The 20,415-nt window shown below is 59.5% G+C and overlaps 1 protein-coding gene across 2 annotated transcripts; it reads right to left on the minus strand.

The window, feature by feature from the left end:
* Positions 1–206: 206 nt before the first annotated feature.
* On the minus strand, positions 207–18,589 carry UBAC1 (UBA domain containing 1). 2 transcript variants are annotated; one of them, XM_030293184.1, is made up of 11 exons: positions 18,371–18,589; positions 14,682–14,802; positions 13,708–13,781; positions 9,360–9,467; positions 8,377–8,479; positions 7,995–8,103; positions 7,854–7,895; positions 7,116–7,338; positions 4,236–4,322; positions 3,327–3,465; positions 207–828 (listed from the first exon to the last, which is right to left on the minus strand). In XM_030293184.1, exons 1-11 carry the CDS (start codon positions 18,506–18,508, stop codon positions 713–715), a joined length of 1,260 nt encoding a protein of 419 aa, XP_030149044.1. In that variant the 5' UTR covers positions 18,509–18,589; the 3' UTR covers positions 207–712. The 2 variants fall into 2 exon arrangements, with proteins under 2 accessions (XP_030149044.1, XP_030149045.1); XM_030293185.1 differs by lacking the exon at positions 7,854–7,895 and having other exon boundaries at positions 18,371–18,584.
* Positions 18,590–20,415: the final 1,826 nt, after the last annotated feature.

Consider the following 20,415-nt stretch of genomic DNA (forward strand, 5'->3'; position numbering starts at 1 on the left):
CGGTCCGCCCTCGGAGGCCTGGGAGCGCTCGCCGGGCCCATACAGACCGTCCGCTCCAGTCGGAACCGCCGTTCTGCCCCCAGGACGCGAGCCCGGGCAGCCCGCCACGCCGAGGGGGCAGCGACTGCCCGGAGCGGGACAGGCGCGGCGGGCGTGCTTTGTCGGGAGCGCACAAGCCCCTCTCCGGCGCTAAAGTCACACTATGACAATAGCAAAAAGGGAATTTATTTATTAAAGAAAAATCATCTGTGATTTCCTCTACATAAGTTAGTACTGACTTCACACTTTGGGTCGAAACATGCCTTCTTCCAAGTGACAAGCAGCGCCTGCGGGTCGGGTCAAAGAGCGTTTCCAGAGCCCAGAGGGACACCGTGGAGGGAGGGGACCCCTCCCGGGGCATCCACGCCTGTAAACACTGTTGGAGGCTGGAGATGCGGCCGGCCGTGCACGCTGCCATCACACGAGTGTTTAAGGAGAAGATCAAAGCCGGAGAAGGGCCCCCGAGCCCCGACGACCCGGGGTAGGGTGCGGAGGGCGGGGTCCGGCGAGCCTCCCCCTCCCCCCCAGCCTGCGGCACTGGCACCGAGGGGTCTCCACGCTCTTCTGCGGCTGGCTGGCAGGCAGGCTGGCGGGTAGAAGAGGGCCGTGGCTGGGGCCGCCCCGGCTCCCGGACAGGTGCTGGAGCCGTGCAGGGGAGCGGCCACACTTGCGCCTACGTGCGGTTCAGGGTCTGGAAGATCCTGGAGATCTGCAGCATGACCGGCCCCGTCTCCGGATCGTTCATCCACTGGGTGCTGTTCAGTGGGTTTTCCAGCATGTCCTCAAACGCTGCGGGGAGAACACGGCGAGGCCGGCTGAGACACAGCTCTCGGCACGCAGTCAAGTACCACGGACTTGCCTCTCAACCGGCCCTTAAAGGGGGAGCCGTGAGTACCCGGGTCACCCCTCCCCAACAAGCCCCCGGCAACGTCTGATCTGCTCAGCCCATCGGGGCACCCGCGTCTCCAGCCCCGGGCGGGCAGGCGGCGTGCCCGTGTGCTTGCTGGCGCACCGATTCTGGAAAGCAATCTGGCAACGGCTATCCGCGATCTTAAAAATAGTCGCAGCCTGTGACTCAGTAATTCCAATTCCAACCCTATCCTGGGAAAATAATCAGATGCAGAAAAGACATAAAAACACTGTTGCAAACTTAACGATATCTGATTGGGAAAATGAGAACGTTCAGTGTTCAGGAAATGAGTTAAAAAAACCGGACGCGGGGCCACCTGTGCGGCTCAGTCGGTTAAGTGTCCGACTTGACTTTGACTCAGGTCATGATCTCCCGGTTTGTGAGTTTGAGCCCCGTGTCAGGCTCTGTGCTGACAGCCTGGAGCCTGCTTGGGATTCTGTGTCTGCCTCTCTCTCTGCCCCTCCCCTGTCCGCACACGTACTCTCTCTCAAAATAAATATCAACGTTTAAAACATTTTTATTTTACTTTTTTTTTTTAATTTTTTTTTTCAACGTTTATTTATTTTTGGGACAGAGAGAGACAGAGCATGAACGGGGGAGGGGCAGAGAGAGAGGGAGACACAGAATCGGAAACAGGCTCCAGGCTCCGAGCCATCAGCCCAGAGCCTGACACGGGGCTCGAACTCCCGGACCGCGAGATCGTGACCTGGCTGAAGTCGGACGCTCAACCGACTGCGCCACCCAGGCACCCCTAAAACATTTTTAAAAGAACAACAAAAAAACCCGAGCATTAAAAATGTGAGTGAGGGGTGCCTGGGCAGCTCAGCAGGAACCCCTCATCCCAGGGTTGTGGTTTGAGCCCCACGTCGGGTGTAGAAACGACTTACAAATAAAATCTGACAGAAGGTGTCTCCCAGCACACGGCTGTCCCCCGCAAACCCTGGCCGTGTGAGCTCACAGGCTGCAGGCATCACACACGTCTGGAAAGTGCCGTCCTCCCTCCGGCCTCACCCGTCAGCACACGCGGAAGTGCGGAGCGGCCCCACGCGCACCAGCCTCGGGGAGCGCACTTACCCTGTCTGCTCATGGCGCTTCAGGGCCACACGGGACCGCGATGTAGCAAGAAAGTCTGACTTAGTCACTTGCTTGTGTGACCTGACAGCCCTCCCAGCCCTTAAAACCACCGGGGGACCCCTGATGGGCACCCTCCGGAAACCAGTCACGAGTATCAGACAGGGAGCCCAGAAGGACGGCAGGGCGTCCAGGCGAACTTGAGGAAGCACACGGCATGGGGTCAGTGAGGAAGGACCGGCTGCTCCGTGAACGTGCTGGGCACCCCACCCGCCGCCTCCTGGCACCTAGAGCCGTCCTGGGGACAGGGGTAAACGACGCAGGGCCCCAGGGGCTGGCTGGGACAGACGGCAAGGACGGACATCTATCAGAGCGAGGACGGTCTCCTACCAGACTCGCACCTGCCAACGTCCCAAAGAAACACCTGTCCAGAACAGGAGCGCGAACAGGACGTCTGCACGTGCGACGAGAGACAAAGGGGAAGGTGTGGACACAGGATGAGCCCTGACCAAGCCCCAAGGTGGAGGTGACATCAAAGCAGCTGGCAGACGCGGGTGATGGGGGGTGGGGCTCGGGCACAGACACAGGCACGCTGCCCCCGAGGGGCCCACGGGACGATGAAGGCCCGCTCCTGGGGTGGGGGAGGGGACCGGAGGACCCGCAGGGCCTAGAATTCCACACTGTTGGTGGTGCCTTTTTCAGTTTATTGATTTGAGAGAGAGAAAGCGAGAAAGAGAACAAGTGGGGGAGGGGCAGAGAGAGGGAGAATCCCAAGCAGGTTCTGTGCTGTCGGCACAGAGACCGACGTGGGGCTCGAACTCACAAACTGGGATCATGGCCTGAGCCGAAATCAAGGGTCAGAGGCTTAACCGACCCGGCCACCGGGCGTCCCCAGGCTCTTTCCATCCCATCCTCTGAAGCCAAAAGGATGTGTCGTTCTTAGTTTTGTTACTATTCTGCGAGTCACAAAAACCACACGCGCTTCCGGACGCAGGCTGTTTCACGGTCAGACGGGGGGCCAGAGAAAGCCCTCGCGACCAGGAAGAGCAGAGGCCAATGTCTCCCGCACACCTGGCCCCGGCCCGCGGGGCGCTGCCCGCGCTCTCCTCAACCTGGACGGGCCACTCTGGTGCCCGCAGCTCGTCCAAGTCGTCTGCACGGGAGGCCGCCACACCACGGCCAGAGCCCGGCCGCCGGGCCCCACCGTGACTCGGGCAGGAGCTCCCCGAAGGTGGCGGGGATATCGGTGTCACTCGCTGGCATCCACGCGGTGTGGCGGGGCCCGCCCCTGGGGAAGCCCACGTACCTAGTAACGTTTTAGGGTTGGTCAGGCCCAGCTGCACCACTGGATTATCCAGGATGGCTTGAAAGAGGGGGCTGTCGGGGTCGATGCCCTTGTCCAGCTCCTCGGGGGAGGGCTTCCGGTCTCCCAGCAGCCACTCGCACTGCGGACGCAAGAGTCACACACACGTTAGTCGCTCCTGAGCCCCCACCGGCAGCGGCTGCCCCCGGGGAGGGGCCCAGGCCAGGGGGGCTCCGATGTCGGCACGGCCGGCAGATCCCAGCACGGCGGTTCAGACAAACGCGCCTGGGACTTCTCGGCAGGACCCGCGTGGGGCGCTGGGAGGAGAATGAAGGGAGGCGTGGAACCCCCAGGCTGCATCCCCGGAAGTCCCCGCCCCACCACCACGCCCTCCTCGGGCAGCTGTCGTGGGTCCACAGCCTGGGACCCGTCCCAGGTCAGCTCAGCCAACTAACGACTCACATGCGTGCCAAGGAACGCACGCGGTCGTACAAAGACAGATCCCGGGGCGCCTGGGGGGCTCAGTCAGTTAAGTGTCTGACTCCTGGCTTCTGTTCAGGTCATGATCTCGCAGCTTCGTGGGTTCGTTCCCCACATCGGGCTCTGTGCTGACAGCATGAAGCTTGCCTGGGATTCTCTCTCTACCTCTCTCTCTGCCCCTCCCCTGCTCTCTCTCTCTCTCTCAAAATTAACATGCAAACTTAAAAAAATAAAAAAGAATGAAAGAAAGAAACAGAAAGAAAGAAAAACAAGGCCCAGCACTTTCTCAGTACGCAAAACATGTCATACTGTGACACCATCTACCCTCTCGTCTCCCTCGGAAAGAACGGACCGCCTGGGACAGGAGTCTGATGCACGTGAGGCGGGCGAGGGGAGAGCGTCGCTGGCACGAGGACGCGTGGCGGTACTCACGGCGGCATTCTGCTGGTTGTTGTTCACTCTGAGGGCATCTATCACTTCCTTCTCGTCGAATCCCATCTCCATCAGGGAAATGACGGCCTGAAGGGAAACCCACAGGCCACTCAGCGCGCGCTCGCTGAGGACCAGGGAGCCGGGCCGTCTGGCCCGGATCCACGCGGGGAAGCCTGCTGACCAACATGCCACGGGCAGGCCACACCAGCATCAGACCCTTTTAGGTCTGTCCCCGTGTGTGGCCAGAAAGGTCTCCACCACCACCGTGAGCTCTCTGCAGGGGCCCCGGTCCCCAGAACGAAAGGGTGAGGGAGAGACCATGAGGGAAGCAAACCCGACTGAGGTGGGGAGAAAAACACCCTGCTCACTTGCGGGAAACATTTTATCTTTTAAAAAACGATACTAAAATTAACTTCAAACATCTTACGTTTAACAAAATATAAAGTGTAAACGTGAACGTTTGAGAATTCTCAGAGTGAACGACAACCCAACGTTCAACATCCTGGGGATGAGAGGTGTACGATTTCAGGACAAAGACCACAGAACACGTTACATCCTTCACTTTACCCTTGACTTTTATTGTGCAATCTCTAAAAGGGTCAACTTTTTAAGGAAAAAAAAAAAGGTAAAAGATTTCATCAAGTTAATTGTCTGGAGATGAAACCACTCTCTTGTGAACTGGGTCCCCGTCTTCTTCCTGGTAGACTTTTCCGTGTTAACCACTCTACCTCGCCACACACCCGGGTGTGGGTGCTGGCGGCCATGCCCAGGCTGGACCGGCCCGACAGGTATCTCAGAGAGCACCCGGTAGGAAAGGAAGTCAGCCAGGACGGCAGCCAGAAAGACGCTTCACTGGGGCCAAACGGTGTCCAGTGAGCTCACGAGAAAGCATCTGTGAGATGACCCACTTCCTTTCCTTTCCCGAAGCAGCTCCTAACCCCAGGGCTGGCGGGGGTGGAGGTCCCCCCGCAAATCCTAGGAGAAGAACGCACCATGTGGTAGTTGACTCCCGGGTCACATAAAATCACCGGGACCTCCCACTAAATTCAAGAACACGGAGACCTTCCTGTGAACGTCAATAAAAACCTTCCTCTCCTTTCACTCACTCCCAGCTCAGCCTAGAGAAACCATGGCCCAGTCCTTCCGCACGGGGACTCTGGGGTCACGCCCCCAGCCCGCCTGCCAGGGGTCCACGCGCTCACAGGCCCCAAGACCCGGGCTCTGCCTGCCCCACGCACCGCACGCACTGTCCCCCCGCAGCTGGCGTTGGCGTGGGGGGAGGGGAAGAGACCGCAAAAAGTCCGTCTTGGTCTCCAGTCCAAGCCCTGCTCCCTGATCCAGACCTCCTGGGAGCCACACCAACACTCCCGTCCTTCCAGACTATTCTTTCAAATGGCATGGAACCAAAGGGTGGGAGACGATGATGTCCTGGGTCAGCCTTTTGCAACAATTGTCACAGAACGTCTACCACAAAGAGGGGACAGGAAGGCCTGGCACAGGCATGCGTCTTGGGAGAAGAGCACCTCAGGTGTCACTCAGCATCACGAGGTTGAGAGGGCAGCAAAGACCACCGGCTGAGCAGTGGTGTGCCCGACGAGGACAACGTGAGACCACCCTCCAGGGAAGTCCGGAGCCCGGAGGAGCACAGAGCACCCTCCAGGAACACGGCCTCCCCTCCCATGGGGCTCAGCCTGACGCCCAGACCAGGCTCTAGAAACACCAGCTACGGGCTCAGCTGTAGCTGAGCTCACAAGAAAGCGGACAAAACAGCAAACTAGCCTGGGAGGGGGCAGGGGCATTAGCAGGACCTGGGGGCCAGGGTGTAACGTGCACACGCAGACAGGACATGGGCCTTGGGTCCATGTGAGACGACGAGCTGGAGCTTACACCCGGCACCCTGGAAGGGGTCTGCACCTAAACCCGGCGCCCTGGAAGGGGTCTGCACCTAAACCCGGCGCCCTGGAAGAGGTCTGCACCTAAACCCGGCGCCCTGGAAGGGGTCTGCACCTAAACCCGGCGCCCCGGAAGGGGTCTGCACCTGAACCCGGCGCCCCGGAAGGGGTCTGCACCCCCAGAGGGAAGAGGAGTCAGAACCGTACCGGCCCCCGTGCGGGGAGCGGTCGGCCCCCAGAGCCAGGGCTCACACCACGTGCAGTCAGCGCGAACCGGGCTCCTGGCGGGAGGTGCCGCTCGACCCAGGGAAACAGGTGCAGGATAGGCTAGGGTGGGCATCCCACGAGCCCGCGGGTGAGCCCACACGGACGACACGGCACCCCAAGCCAAGTCAGGAACTCACGGACTCAGAGCCCTAACACCTCGAAATGACCCATCTACAATCCGAAAGAAAACCGCAGTCTTAAAGCACAGAAAACATCCAAGGGGAAATCACGACCCTGGTCAAACGACCGAACAGTGGAGAACAGGGAGCCACAAATGCACCCAGGAGGAGGCGACAGTGGAGGGCAGCCACACCAGACACGAACGTCAGCCGGCCAAGTGCAGCCCGAGATGGCCCAGGCCTCGGGTCCTGACATCCCGCAGACACCACGACCAGGTGGTCAGAGCCTGACCGCCTCCCCGTCCACAGACAGTCCTGCGGCGCCCCAGCCTCTGGTCTCCGGGCAGCGTCCCCGCCCAAGCCCACGGCTCACTCACGGCGGGAACGTGGACAGGACCGTCGTGAGTTTTCAGGTGACCAATGAGTATTTGGAGGAATATTTGGAGGAAAAACAGCCACCTGGATACACGTGAGGACAAGTGAAAACCGAACCTGGGCCTGATGATAAGCCCCTCACCAGGTCCAGCTTCCTCCACACGGCGCAGCCCCACGTGGACAAACGCCAACCCTGCCGGGTGGTGTCCAGGCCCCGGAGCACGTACCCGAGCGTCGGCCCGGAACTCCCTTTTCCTCCGGATCTTCTTGAAGATCTCTGTTAGCTCATCTCTGGGCTCCTCGTCTCCTGTGCTAGTCCCGGCCGCCTCGGAGGCAGCCTCAGGGGCGGCCTCAGCCCCTCCCGGAGAGGCCTGGCCCGGAAGAGGCGTGTCGATGGTCGGGTCTTCTGCGTGTTCAATCAACCACTCCATGGCCTGAGGCACCGACATGCTGAAAGGTGACAAGAGACTTTCCAGATGGCCCAGGCCAATCATCGAGGGCCTCCCACCTCCTTCACATCCCACGGAAGGTTCTCTGGCTTTAGTGACTTCTCCGGCAGGAGCTGGGGACCCCTTGGGAGAGGCCGTGGCCCTGGCCCCGAAACCCCCTAAGACCGTGGCCACAGCACAGAGACCCATTCACTAAGCAAGGGACATAAGCTCATGAAGAACGTGAGACTTTTAGGTCCAAGGCCAAGAGCAGAGCCCCCCCGACCGTCCTCTGGCTGTCAAGGTGCTCGTTTCAGAGCTGAGTGTGGACGCAAAGGCAAGTGGCTACGGCGGGGCAGGCGTAGGAGGCTGCTTAAGAGGACACGGCTCCGGGCCACCACGTCCCTGCCACAGGCAGGCTTCCACGCAGCGCTGGCAATGACGGCCCGGGAGGACCCGGCCACCCTGGCCCGTCCCCAGCGAGGGCGAGGCCACATCACACTGTCCTGAGACAATGGAGGTGCCCCACTAGCTTACCTCGGGGATGTGCGTGCAGGATTTCTCTTTAAAAACTCACATCTATCAGAAACGGTTCAATCAGAGAGTTTGGGACGGAGGATGTCACCCCAGGGGAACCCACAGCATCGGCAGCAAGGGGAGGAGGTGGCCCACACGTACTGGTTCAGCCGCAGGGCCTTGGCGGCCCTGCTCTCCGGGAAGCCCATCTCCGTGAGCTGCCGCAGGGCTGCCTCGTCCACTCGCCCGTCCTCCTCTTCGTCCAGCATCGCTGTGGGCGAGAGACGGGGCGACCCGTGAGGGCCGGGACAGCGCGGGGGGCCCGGGGTCCCAGGTGCGTGCCAACCCCCCGAATCCTCAGCAAATCCACACGGTGCCTCGGCCGGCACCCGTGTGGACAGGAGCCTGCGTCAACTGAAAGCACAAACATAAAGCATTCTTCGTCCCCACCGTGTGACCCCGGGGCCGTGGCCAGTGAACGGGCGCCGCGGGGCCCACGGCGGGTCCAAGCGCAAGATCGCGGCCAATCCGGGCTTGCTCGTACCATTCGCCTTCTTGAACAGCTCGACCGCATCCGGGTTCAGCGCTAACAACTTCTGTGCCACCTCGATGAGAGACACCAGGATCTTCCGGAGTTCCGTCTGGAACTGCGGGAAAGGAGAAAAAGGCTCTTAACTGCTTCACGTGCCCGAGACCCGCCTGGAGGTGTAACCGCGCTCCTGGGCCCTAGACCCCACATCCCAGTCCCAACTATGCTGCTGCCGCTTCCGCAACACCAGAGGCGGGGGAGACCGGACTGGCAGGACCCTGTGCCGGGCAGGGAGGTGTCGGACGGGCGACACCGCTCAGCCCCTGGGCCGACGCAGAAAGCACCCGGCACGGAAGGGGAAGAGAGCAGCCTGACCCACCGGGCCCCCCGCACAGGCCTCGGGCTCTCACCAGGAAGAAGGCTGCTGGGAACTCGATCAGAACCCTCTACGGGTGGGTCCCCGGTCCCATGGGCGACACAGGGGCCGGCCACCGCTCGTTCCCACGACGGGCCTCCGACGCCGCAGGAAGGACACGCATGGGGCAAACCGCGTGCGGGCCGGGGCAGGCGTGCAGAGTGCGATGGCACACTCTGCTGCTGAGGTGAGCAGGGCCGTGGTGGCACTCTCAGAGCGGGCGGCCACGCGGTCCCAGTCCGCGGGGCACGGTGCACCCTGCTGGGACCGCTCCATGGGACACCGGACACACCCTGCTTTTCTAGCTCAGGACTTCGCATCCAAAATTACTAAGGGTCCAGATTTCTCTCTACCAGTTTTTACCAAACTTCGGGCAAAACTCTAGTATTTTCCGGTAGCATCTACCTTTGCGGTCCCACTTTCCAATGTCTTCTTAACCTTTTTATTTTGAAATCGTTTAAGGTCTACGGAGAAGCTGCAAAAACGCACACAGAACTCCTGTTTGTCCTTCCCCCCACTTCCCCAAGCACGGCCCCCACGCAGGCGTGAGGAGCACGTGGCGTGGCCCATGGCGGGCACTCACGTCTCTGATGTTGGTCTGGACCTCGGCCCGGTCCATGTTGTAGGAGGGCAGGTTGGCGGTGGCCCGGAATATAGCTTCTCTATCCGGGGCTTTCTCTTCCTGTTTTTTCTACACAGAAAAGTAATCAGAAAGTCTGAAACGAATAGGGCGCCTGGGGGGCTCAGTCGGTTAAGCCTCAACCCCTGATTTCGGCTCAGGTCAGGATCTCACGGTCCGTGACTTCAAGCCCCGCATGAGGCTCTACGCGGACCGTGAGGAGCCTGCTTGGGATTGTCTCCCTCTCTCTCTGCCCCTCCCTCACACGTGCGCATGTTCTCCCTCTCAAAAATGAACAAACATTAAAAAGAAAAAGGAAGTCCAAAATGAACACGAGAGCAAGAAAAGGCAAGGCCGCATCAGCTGGAACACGGGCTCCAGCGGGGAGAGCGCCTTTCCCGAGGGGGCGGGCGCCGCTCTCGCCTCAGCAGAGGGTCCCTGCGGGTTCTGTGCGCGTCCTCGGGGACAGAAGACGTGATGCTCTCTGGGGACACGATTCCTGCCTGTCATAACCAGAGGGCGGCAGGGCAGGAGGGAAGGCAGACACGGTGTCTCGTGGCCACAGGGAGGCCGTGGCTGTGCCGGAGTGCCCGACACAACAGCACATCCGCACCAGATGGCAGCGACTCCAACACAGAGAACCAGAGCGACAGACACTGTTCCTCCAAGACAGAAAACAGACGGGGGTCAGCCGAGCACGCGCGGCAGGAGTCCAGCCAGAAACCAGGCCAGGCCGACGCCAGAGCCGGAGGGAAGCGCCCAGGTTGGGAGTGAGCGGCCGAGGCCGAAGACAGTGGCCCTCTACCACCCTGCTCGGCCAGCAACCGCCTTGGAGAGGGCAGACCCGGGGAGCCCCGGAGCCAGGGAGCCCGGGCTCAGCAGCCGGAAAAGGGGGCCCCGTCCTAACCCTGGACGAGACCCAGTCCCTGCGCTACTCGGCTTCAAGGACCCCCGGCAGGAGACACACCCCCGTGGAAGGAGGGAACAGGGCCGAGTCTGGGCCCCACAGGCGCGACCGTGGGCACAGAGAGCAGCCGCTGAGCCCCTGGTGCCTCTTGGAGAGACGGCAGCCGAGGAGGCCCCGGGGTGTGAGGAAAGCCTCCAACACGAGGGACAGAGACCCGAATGAGAATGGGCAAGTAAGGAAGTGTGAAGGAGACGACGAGAGGAAAAGGATTTCACGCCAGAAAACCCTTGGAGATGGGGGCGCAGCAGGAGGCCATCACCGTCGGAGGAGACACCGCTGGGAAACGTAAAAGACCACCACCAGATAAACAGGCCATAGCAGTCAGGGAAAGATGCCCAGGAAATCGCCAACATCCAACCAACAGGAACTCCGGAAAGAGGGAGAGAAAACGAGGGGAGGGCACTGTCCAAGAACAATCCAGAAAAACTTCTGGAACGAAAACCCAAGAACCTCTGACTCTATGTGGCGGGGGCGGGATCTGCATCAACGCAGATCATGAACTTCCAAAGCCCTCAAGAGCCTTGGGGCTGGTGGGGGGGGGGGGGGGGGGGGGGGGGTGCTAGAAGACCCCAGGGGGAGGGGAGGGGACAGGAAGCAGAGCAGGGACAGGGGACAAGTCAGGACCGACCAGCCGCTGCCGGCCACATGGCAACCCCGGACACTGGGCCCAGCACCTTCATCGTGCAGTGCACGCACACAGGTGGTGCTCACCAAAGCCACCGAACGCTGGAGGGCAAGGCCGCAAGACTCCTTTCCCTTCCCAGATGCTAAGGGAAGCCAGGCTCCACCAGACAAGTCAGCTGGAAGATCTCTGATTCTGCAGGTGGACTCCGAGTCGGGCCCTAAGATCACACTCCTGCAACACACCTGCACAGTCCCAGGGGCTGTGAGTAGGATGGATTTTGTTGTGGGATAAGGTCAGGCTATGGCACAGTCAACTTTAAAGGAAACGCCCCCCGCCTTGGTGGGCCTGACCTAATCAGGCAATCCCTTCAAAAGCAAAGTGCTCTTTCTGGCCAGAGGGAGAGTCAACGTGTGAGAAATTCTGTCACTGGCTCTGAAGATGCAGGGGACCGTGAGGCAAGGAATGTGGCGGCCCTGACTGACCGAGCAAGAAAACAGGACCCCGGCCTGTTAGCGGTAGGAACCGACAACCACCAGAACGCACCCAAAGCGGACCCTTCCCCAGAGCCTCCAAAGAGGAACGCACACCGGCCGCACCTTGATTTAGACCTGAGAGCCGAAGGCAGGGCCCAGCTGAGCCCACCCAGACCACTGACCCACAGACCTGTGAGCTGTGTGCTGTCTCAAGCTGTTGTCTGTGGTTATGAGGCAGGCGGCAGCAAAGAGCGTACGGATATACAAGATTCAGAAGCTCGGACACAGGGGGCGAGATGGGAAAGCCTAGAAGCCACTGAGGCAGAGGGACGCGGCTGGAAGGAGCTGGAGGGACGTTTCCAGGACAGCAGGAGCTGGCAGATGGCCTCACACATGTGACCCTGTTTTCAGAGAGATTTATTAATCCGGGCAAAGAATTTGAAAAACTTAGCAATAACCCTACAGAAAACAAAAGAAGGAGGGGCGCCTGGGTGGCTCAGTCGGTTGGGCATCCGACTTTGGCTTAGATCGTGATCTCGCAGTTTGTGAGTTCGAGCCCCGCGTCGGGCTCTGTGCTGACAGCTCGGAGCCCGGATCCTGCTTCAGATTCTGTGTCTCGCTCTCTCTCTGCCCCTCCCCTGCTTGCACTCTGTCTCTCTCTCTCAAAAATAAATAAGTGTTAAAAAAAAAAAAAAAAAGGAAAAGAAAAGAAAAAAAAAAAGAAAAAGGAGGAGACAATTGTGAGTTCCAGGAGAAAGTTGTATAAAAAAGGATAGTCTTAGGGGTGCCTGGGTGGCTCAGTTGGTTAAGCGTCTGACTTCAGCTCAGGTCATGATCCCACGGTCTGTGGGTTCAAGCCCCACGTCGGGCTCTGTGCTGACAGCTCAGAGCCTGGAGCCTGCTTTGAGTTCTGTCTCTCTCTCTCTCTCTCTCTCTCTCTCTCTCTCTCTCTGTCCCTCCCTCACTCACATTCTTTCTCGCTCTCTCAAAAACATTTAAAAAAAAAAAAAAAGGATAATCTTAGTACCCTTCAACTCCTAACAGAAAACAACATGTATACACTAATCCTAATGGAAATCCTGAAATCTTCAACCAGCGTGGAGACAACCAGGGCTATGATCTAACACACCAAACACCAAGAAGCCGAAGAATCTAAAGCTGATATTCTAAGAAATAATAAATTATGCGTGCTGTTTATCTATCAGGAAGAGAATCACTGAAGGAAGAGCGAAATGAGTTAAAGATGTTGCCTTTAGGGTGCGTGACTCCGGTGGGAGAGGGAGATGCTGATTTTTATTGAGAGACCAGTACCATTATTTGCCTTCGGAAACGCATGTTACTTTCACTTAAAATTAATAATAATTCACAGAAACAAGCATTAACGTCTTACGATGTTTTGTTTTGCAAACATGTGCGCAGACAAGGTGAACTGCCGCGTGAGGTCCGCAGCCGCAAGTTACCCAGAGCCGCCGTGGCGGTGGGAACCCCATCATCTACACTGGTTACCAAGGGCTCGCACTGTAACCGGAGAACCGCGTTCCGCCCAGGCAGTTCTCCGGGACAGGCAGGGGCGGGCCCGGTTCTGTCTCCCGGAGATGGGGGGGGGCGGGGGGGGGCGGCTGGCCCATCTCCATGCCAGTGCTGTGGCCAGGCGTGGCCACAGATAAGCCCCCAGGCACTCCCCCCGTGCCGCCTGTCCCAGAGGAGACCCTGAGATAGCTCACTGCTCAGAGGCCCACGGCTCACGGAGTCTGGCCTGCTTTCTCGGGGGTGAACGCCCTCCCTAGCATTTCGGAGCATGAGTAAGAAACTCTGTCCCCAAGACAAGCGAGGAAAAGTTGTGAAATTAGTACGGCAGCCCCTTTCCAACGGCAGCGTTTTGCACCTGGGCGCAGGTGTGGAAGGCCCCCCGCTTCTCCAGGAACTTCCCGAGCACGACCCTGCGCTCCTGGGACGGGGGCCCAAGTGTGTGCCCGCCACCCCTTCCCCGTGCTCCGGGTGCCACCCGGGGAGAGGAAGGTGGGCGCTCCCGGAGATCGGGGCGGACGGGTGGCCCGGGGGGCGGAGTGCCAGCCACGCGGCCAGCGACCAGGAGAGGCTCCGCCACGACAGAGAAGCCCCGTGACTGTGACCGTGGGACGCGCTGGGTCTGCGAGCGGCCGGTATCCAGAACCGTGTCAGGCCGCGGGCTTCAGCGGGGGGGCCTCCTGCTGACAAAGGCGTCCGATTCCCAACTCTGAGACTCACCTTTTCTTCTGCGGACACGTCGGCCATCTTGGGCAGCGGACTCGGGGCACGCTTTTTTATCAACAGTAAGACATCTGGAAAGGAAACACGTCTATCAAGCCGGTTACCTCCCTTATCCGTGAAATGGCAGAACGGGCGCCAGAGGACCCGAGGACACAGGAGCAGGGGCGCCCTCCGGATGCCCCCCAAGCCGAGTGCTCACATGAGCCCCTTCGCCCCCCCCCGTGCGCGTGCGGGTCCCCTGGCCCGGCGGGACCCCGGCTGGGGGTCACACACAGCACGGCCCTCACAACTGTGCCAAGAACGGGTGGAAACCTCACAAAACGCTCCTGTTTCAACGGGCTCCGCTCTCGGAGGCTGGGGGGCCGGTCTCCACCCTCAGAGCTAAACCCGGGGCGTGCCGGGGGGGGAGGGGGGCCGCGGGCCGCGCGGCTGGCAGCTCCCGCCTGGTCCCCAGCCTGACCCCCACACTGCACGGAGGTCTGGGAACAGTACTTCCGAAACGGATTATTTAAGAGAATCCCAGAATTAAAACCACCCTTTGAATGACATCTAGAAAACCAAAGGTTTCTCCCCACACGCTTCGGACGCAAAGCCTAAGCGACGGGACGGACGTGTCTGTAGCAGGAGTGTCATCCCAGGACACCGGCGCCCTGGGGTCCGGCCGCACGATACAGCCGGGAGCAGCCCTGCAGACCCTGGGTTTGCTCAGAAACAGAATTAGAAACGAGGTTCACGGCTGGTTTCTCAGATGGACGCTGCCCGTTCCGTTTCGGTCTGTGCTGTTTGTCACAAACGTCCCACAATGCGTACTTTGTTGTACCAAAGGGAAAATAAAATCCTTTCAGTGGACCCAGTGTTCTCGGCCGGTCCCGGCCCGGAACGCAGATGCGGACGTCGAGGGTGCTTTGCCTCTCAGGTCCCCCGTTCCCACAGGTGCCGCGGCTCCCCCCGCTGCCCCGTGAGGCCCCTACCTTGGTCTTGGATGTTCTCTTCCAAGATTGTTTTGGCATCACTCAGTACCCTCTCCGAAGCAGCGTGTATTAATTTGTGATGGGTCACACTTTTGGGGTCTTCTAAGCTCCCATGAGCACACTGGGGGGAAGAATCAAATATTTCAAAATAGAAAACAAATCATAACAGTAACGATACGGGACCTGACCCTCAAACCACAGCAGGAATGTACTAGCTACTAGCTAAAAAGTCAGAGCGCAGACGAAGTCAAAGAATTCTCATCAATGGCGGAAGCCAAACAAAAGGCCACAACATCTGATCCCTAGGGCAGCAATCTGTCCACCAACCCAGTAAGTACTCCTGAAATAGGTTCACGGCTTGACATAAAATACCCTGCTGGCAATTAGTGGCAACCTGAATCGCTTCCCTAGTCTGCAAAGATCTGGAGCAACATTTTAAAATGAAAATAGCAGGTCCACCGTTACCTGAAAACCTAAAAACCTAAGTATGATTTGTGTACTTTTTCTGTCTTCCAGACGCACGGAAGGGGCTGGGAGACGGTGAAGAGAGAAGGCGAGTCCGCAGACAGTAGAAACAGGGCCCTGACCACTGAAAAGCCTGCAAAACCCCGAGAGGAGAACAACCAGCCTTCACTCGGCCCTTGGCTTGTGCTCAGCACGGGACCACCACACAGATCCCGAAGCAAGCTGCAGGTGCCCCGGGTGGGGCCCCTCCTGGGCGGCCAAAGGGGACTGGCCGACCGGCACGCAGTTGTGACTCACTGGCCAGGGCCCCAGGCGCCCCAGAACATGGCACCGGGGCAGGGGTGGGGGGGACACTGAAGTCCAGGCAGGAGAAGGTCGTGGCAACAGCCGGAACACTCTGGCTTCAGGGGGGCTGTTGTGCACTCACATCGACGGGCAAGGATGAAGGGGGCAAAGAAGGGCCCAGCCAATAGCAAGATCCGCTCCTGCATCTATGAGAGCAGATGCCACCCTCCCCCCACTTGCCTTGAATTCGACTCTGGCTCTGCTCCCAGAAATACTGGGTGTGCTCCTTCTAACTCTGAAATTCGCAGGCTAGCTGATCTGACAAGTTCAGAATACAGTCTATGAAACACAATTCTCCAAAACAACCCTCATGTGGTCCCTGAGAAGGCTGTACTGTGCAACCTGTCCACGGCGTGCCAGGAGCACCACACAAGCGTGAGTCATCCGCACACACCGTGACTTCATCCTGCTCCTTTGTTCTCGGCACAGACGCTCCGAGCAAGCGAAGATTCGGCAGCAGGACGGCCCCAGCGGAGCCCATCACGGGAGCCGGGCGCTGACACCCGCTGAAGCTGCTTCCTCCCCAGAAGGGTGAAGAGGCCGTTCCTCCTACACGTGACGTGACCTCCTGGGTCATCCCGAGACACACCGTCATGTGATCTCATAGCCATATTAACAGGTACCATGTCACGCAGTGACAATCTCACAAGAGACCCCAACTGATGTGGAAAGAAAAGAAAAGCTACAGAGCTCATCGGGTTCTTTAAGAGTTACGGCAAGAACGCTCCTCGTTAACAAAGCAACACGCTCCCAGGAGTACCACTGGGGGGGAGGAACACACAGCGTCCCCTTCGAGGAGGAAGGGAAACATTGCGCCAGCCTGAGTGTGCACCAGGGGAAGATTGGGAAGGAGAAACAGAAGCCCGGGCGGGCTGAGCCTCACTGCCTGCTGCAGCACGACACTCAGGCGATGGTTTCCCGGGTGACGTTCAAGTACACAACTTGAGAATACTCGTCGCTAACTACTGCATTCTGACCGGCTCGAGAGACGGCGCGTCCTGCCTACAGAACAGGACGGGCACGGAGGGGGGATTACTTCCCGACCACTCAGCTCTCGAGTCCCGTGATCTACGTGGCTCCCCCACACCTGGAGAGACTGCAGAGTGGGACAAAAATCTCAATTTAAAGTAGGAGAGTGCCAGAAAAATCCCCAACGACACACCTCAATCCCGACTGGAATAATAAATACCGGGAACGTGGTAATTAGCATCTTATTCAAATTGGCTGCCTAATGAACCCCAAGAGCTCCTGAAATTCATTAGCAAGCAACTGCGCATCAGTCCAACAGTTCTCACTTCCTGTTCCCCTTCATAAACTAATATTATGATAGCTATGTAAATTAGCGAGTTAAGTCAAATGCCACCCCGATTTACCCACCGACTTCTCCCTGCCTGACTCAGCAGGTGTCGCTCCAAGTCCGGGCAGTTCTGAATTGACAGTCCATTAACCCACAGGTTTGTTCTGAGCACAGAGAGCCTGGCTCTGGACATGTGAACACAGACCCAGCCCTCGAGGAGCTCCTGTCCTGGGTGGGCTGGGGGGAGGAAGGGGGAACAGCAAGTCGGGGAGGTTTTTGGCTTTTGTTTTAAACGTACAGGACTCGGGGCGCCTGGGTGACTCAGCCAGTTGAGCGTCCGACTTAGGCTCAGGTCATGATCTCGTGGTTCGTGAGTTCGAGCCCGGCGTCGGGCTCTGCGCTGACCGCTCAGAGCCTGGAGCTGCTTCGGATTCTGTGTCTCCCTCTCTCTCTGCCCCTCCCCCACTCATACTCTGTCTCTCTCCGCCTCTCAAAAATGAGTAAAAAACGTTAAAAAAAAATTTTTTTTACATAAACGTACACGACTCGACAAGCAAACAGGGCCTGGCTCTAACAGCCTGCACGCTCGCGGAGCCCCCAGCCTACTAGCCTGCTGTCCGGGGGGTTTCTAGATGGCGAAAACACCCGACTGGCCCCCTCCTGGATGTGAGGCCAGGACCGCATCGTAACTGACATCCAGCGTGTTCCAGAAAGGGATCTGCTCTGGAAACCAGAATGCCTGCCTGCCTTGGCCAGTCACAAAACAGCTCCACAGACCCTCACTCCCAAGTGACTCAAAAGTATCTTCGTGCGTAGTTCCTACAGTAACTGGAAGTTTGTCCTTGGAGAGGACGCTCGCCACAGTACAAACGTGTAATTTACTACATGGAATCCGCACCAGAAGACTAACCTAAACCCTGACAAGAAAACACCGCACGGGCCAAGGGCAGCGGGAGTCAGGTGTCCCAGCCTGCCTGAGTGGAGGAGTTTACAGAGACACGGCCAGCAAGAACTGCTTCCAAAATTTAGCAAACTAAGGAGCCAACTATACAGGGGTATTTCACATGAACTGACCGTTAAAAAGTGGCTTTTTCAGCGAGGAGACTCTTCTCCTGGACCCACCCGCCGAATGGATGCAAAGGCCACGGCAAAGCAGGGGCTCGGGGACGAGTCTGGCAGCGACCCCATTTCAGGGACTCCAGCTCGGAGGCTCAAGCGGCCAGAGCCAGACCCCATGCCAGCCAGTGGGAAACAGCTCCAGGTCGCCCGCCCCGCAGGGAAGGGAAGCCACCTCTTCACGGCGGATCCCTCTTCCTCGGGCCCCGGCTAAAAACCAAGAGCCTCACCCCAAGCGCAAAGCGAGCACAAATGATGGTAAACCACGAGGCCCTGCTCCGCACGGCGACTTCACCTTTCCTGCCTCAGTTTCCCGGCCTGCCCCGCGCTCCTCGGGCTGCAGCAGGAGTTGATCGTGAAGCGCTCGGCCCGGAGCCCGGGCCGGGGAGGGCGTCGGGAAGGTGTAGGGGTTGGGGGGTCGGGAAGGGGGCGGCTAAGGAAGGGGGCGGCCGCGGCCCGGACTTACGTGCTTGAGGCAGCGCTCCTTGAGCTTCTCCACCGAGGTGTCCTCGGTCGCCTCCTCCAGCCACTCGGCGCCGTCGGACGCGCAGATGTGCAGCCGCAGCACCTTGCCCGCGAAAATCTTCTCCTCCTGCACGAACATCGCGCCGCCGCCGCCGCCCGGCCTGCGCCCGCCGCCCGGGCCGTGAAGGTCACCGGGGCGGGGCTAGGCCGCCCGCGCGCTCCCTCGCCGGCCGCCGCCGCCCCGCCCCGGCTCCCCCTCGGCCGGCCGCCCGTCACTTGCCGCGGGCCGAGCGGTCGCCTCGCTCCCGCCGCCGGGCCGCCGGGGGCGCGCTGTCCCCGCCGCGCCGGAAGTGCGTCACAGCGCGCGCCCGGAGCCTACCGGGAGATGTGGTTCTCCCGTAGCCCCGGCGCGCCCGGCGCCGCGCAGGAAGTGCGTCAGAGGGAGCGCCCGGGCATGCCGGGAGGTGTAGTTCTCTTGCTGCCGCCTCCGTCCCACACAGCTTCCTTGCACTTCGCAGCTCCGGGCCGCAGGCACGCGGGACGGTCGAGTTTGGTGATCAGTTCTGAGATGCGCTCTTAGTGAAAAATACACAGCAGGTCTCCGAGAGTCCGCAGGGAAAAGGAATGAAAAATACTCCCTGTTGTCTTTGTATTGACCATAAGTCATCGATTATAGACGGTTATATGAAATAACAGTCTAGGTGTATCGGGTTATGTAAGGTATGTTGAAATTGATTTCTCCTGTTTCTCTTAAAGCGGAGCCTACCCACAGTTTTAATTGCACGTGTGGCAGCTGTTGTGTTTTTCTGGACTGTACTGCTCTGGGTCAACTTCTCAGAGTGTGGTCCGCAGCCAGGCAGCGGCAGCCCGGGTTCCCGGCCTCCCCCGAACCTTCCGCGTCAGACAACCCTGAGCGGCCTCCACTAGGGGGCAGAGCCGCAGGCGGGCACTTGTAGCAACTGTCCTCCCCCCCCCCCCCCGCACGTTTCCTGTGACAACGACAGATGTGGGTGCTGCGGTTTGGGCCAGGCCTAGACCACGTATGATCTGGTCCATTCAGAGAACCTTTACCGAGCAGAGATGAATGCCACACAGCTCCCCTGTTCATGCTCAGGAGGCCGACAGCCTAAATAGGGCCGTGGTCCCCACATCTGTCCCCTTCGGACGTTTACTGTCCCCGTGCCGCTTTGTACCCATGTTCTCATTCTCCCCCACAATCACTCTGACCATGCGCGAATTTCGTTTGTCCTGTTAGCGTTTAGTGATTGCCTCCATGAGTCGGGACATGAACAAACCAGTGGGCTCTCTGCTCGGCTGGGAGGCAGTGGCGGCGAGGGGAGGGAAGGAGGCTGGAGGCGCCCAGTGGGGCCAGGCCACAGGAAGGGGCACTACAGCAAGTGGCCTTCATCGGAGGCCGTGGGGGCTGCAGTGTGGATGGTCACCACCCTCTGGTGGGGCTAGGGAGGAGGACAGGAGCCAGCCTGGATGCGGGAGAAAACTACGGCATCCTTCCAGAGGGTGATGCGAAGCATCTGAACCAAGACCGTGGAGGCGGTGGCACTTGGAAATGCATCTGACGGAGGGCAGGTATTGGGGAGAGCAAAATCGGGGATCCCATGAGTGCCACCAGCGTGCGTGACGGGGCGCACCTCGGTGCCAGCACCCGAGGGAGCAGGAGAGGGTGGGCGGCAGAGGTGTTGAGCTCTGCTCTGCACAAGGAGTCCTGGACATCAGGGGACGTCCGAGGGGCCTGGGCCAGAAGGCAGTTGAGTGCGCAGGGCTGAGGTCCAGCGGACAGGCCCGGCTGGAGACAAGGAAGGGCAGCCGCCGGCTCGTCCACAGGAGCCAAAACGACGGTGGTGCTCACCCCGCCCCCCTGTGCAGAGAGGAGCCCACCAAGGAAACAGAAGAATGGTACCAGAAAGTTCTAAGGGCGAGGCACCATGAGATCCAAAAGGGGGGGTTTCAAGAAGGAGAACATGCGGGCATGAACTGGAGGGAGTCATGGCGGGGCGCACACCTCTGACACCGCACACCGGCTCGGCC

Source organism: Lynx canadensis, chromosome D4 (assembly GCF_007474595.2).
Source record: "Lynx canadensis isolate LIC74 chromosome D4, mLynCan4.pri.v2, whole genome shotgun sequence".
Taxonomy (NCBI): Eukaryota; Metazoa; Chordata; class Mammalia; order Carnivora; family Felidae; genus Lynx; species Lynx canadensis.

Bases quoted from the DNA above. Each gene is read 5' to 3' on its own strand.
- UBAC1 (XM_030293184.1), bottom strand. From the start codon at position 18,508: ATGTTCGTGCAGGAGGAGAAGATTTTCGCGGGCAAGGTGCTGCGGCTG. The intron at 8,104-8,376 runs GTACGAGCAAGC...TCTCGCCCACAG, and splicing joins GCTGTTCAAGAAGGCGAATG to CGATGCTGGACGAAGAGGAG. The intron at 829-3,326 runs GTACGTGGGCTT...TTCTCCCCGCAG, and splicing joins CAACCCTAAAACGTTACTAG to CGTTTGAGGACATGCTGGAA.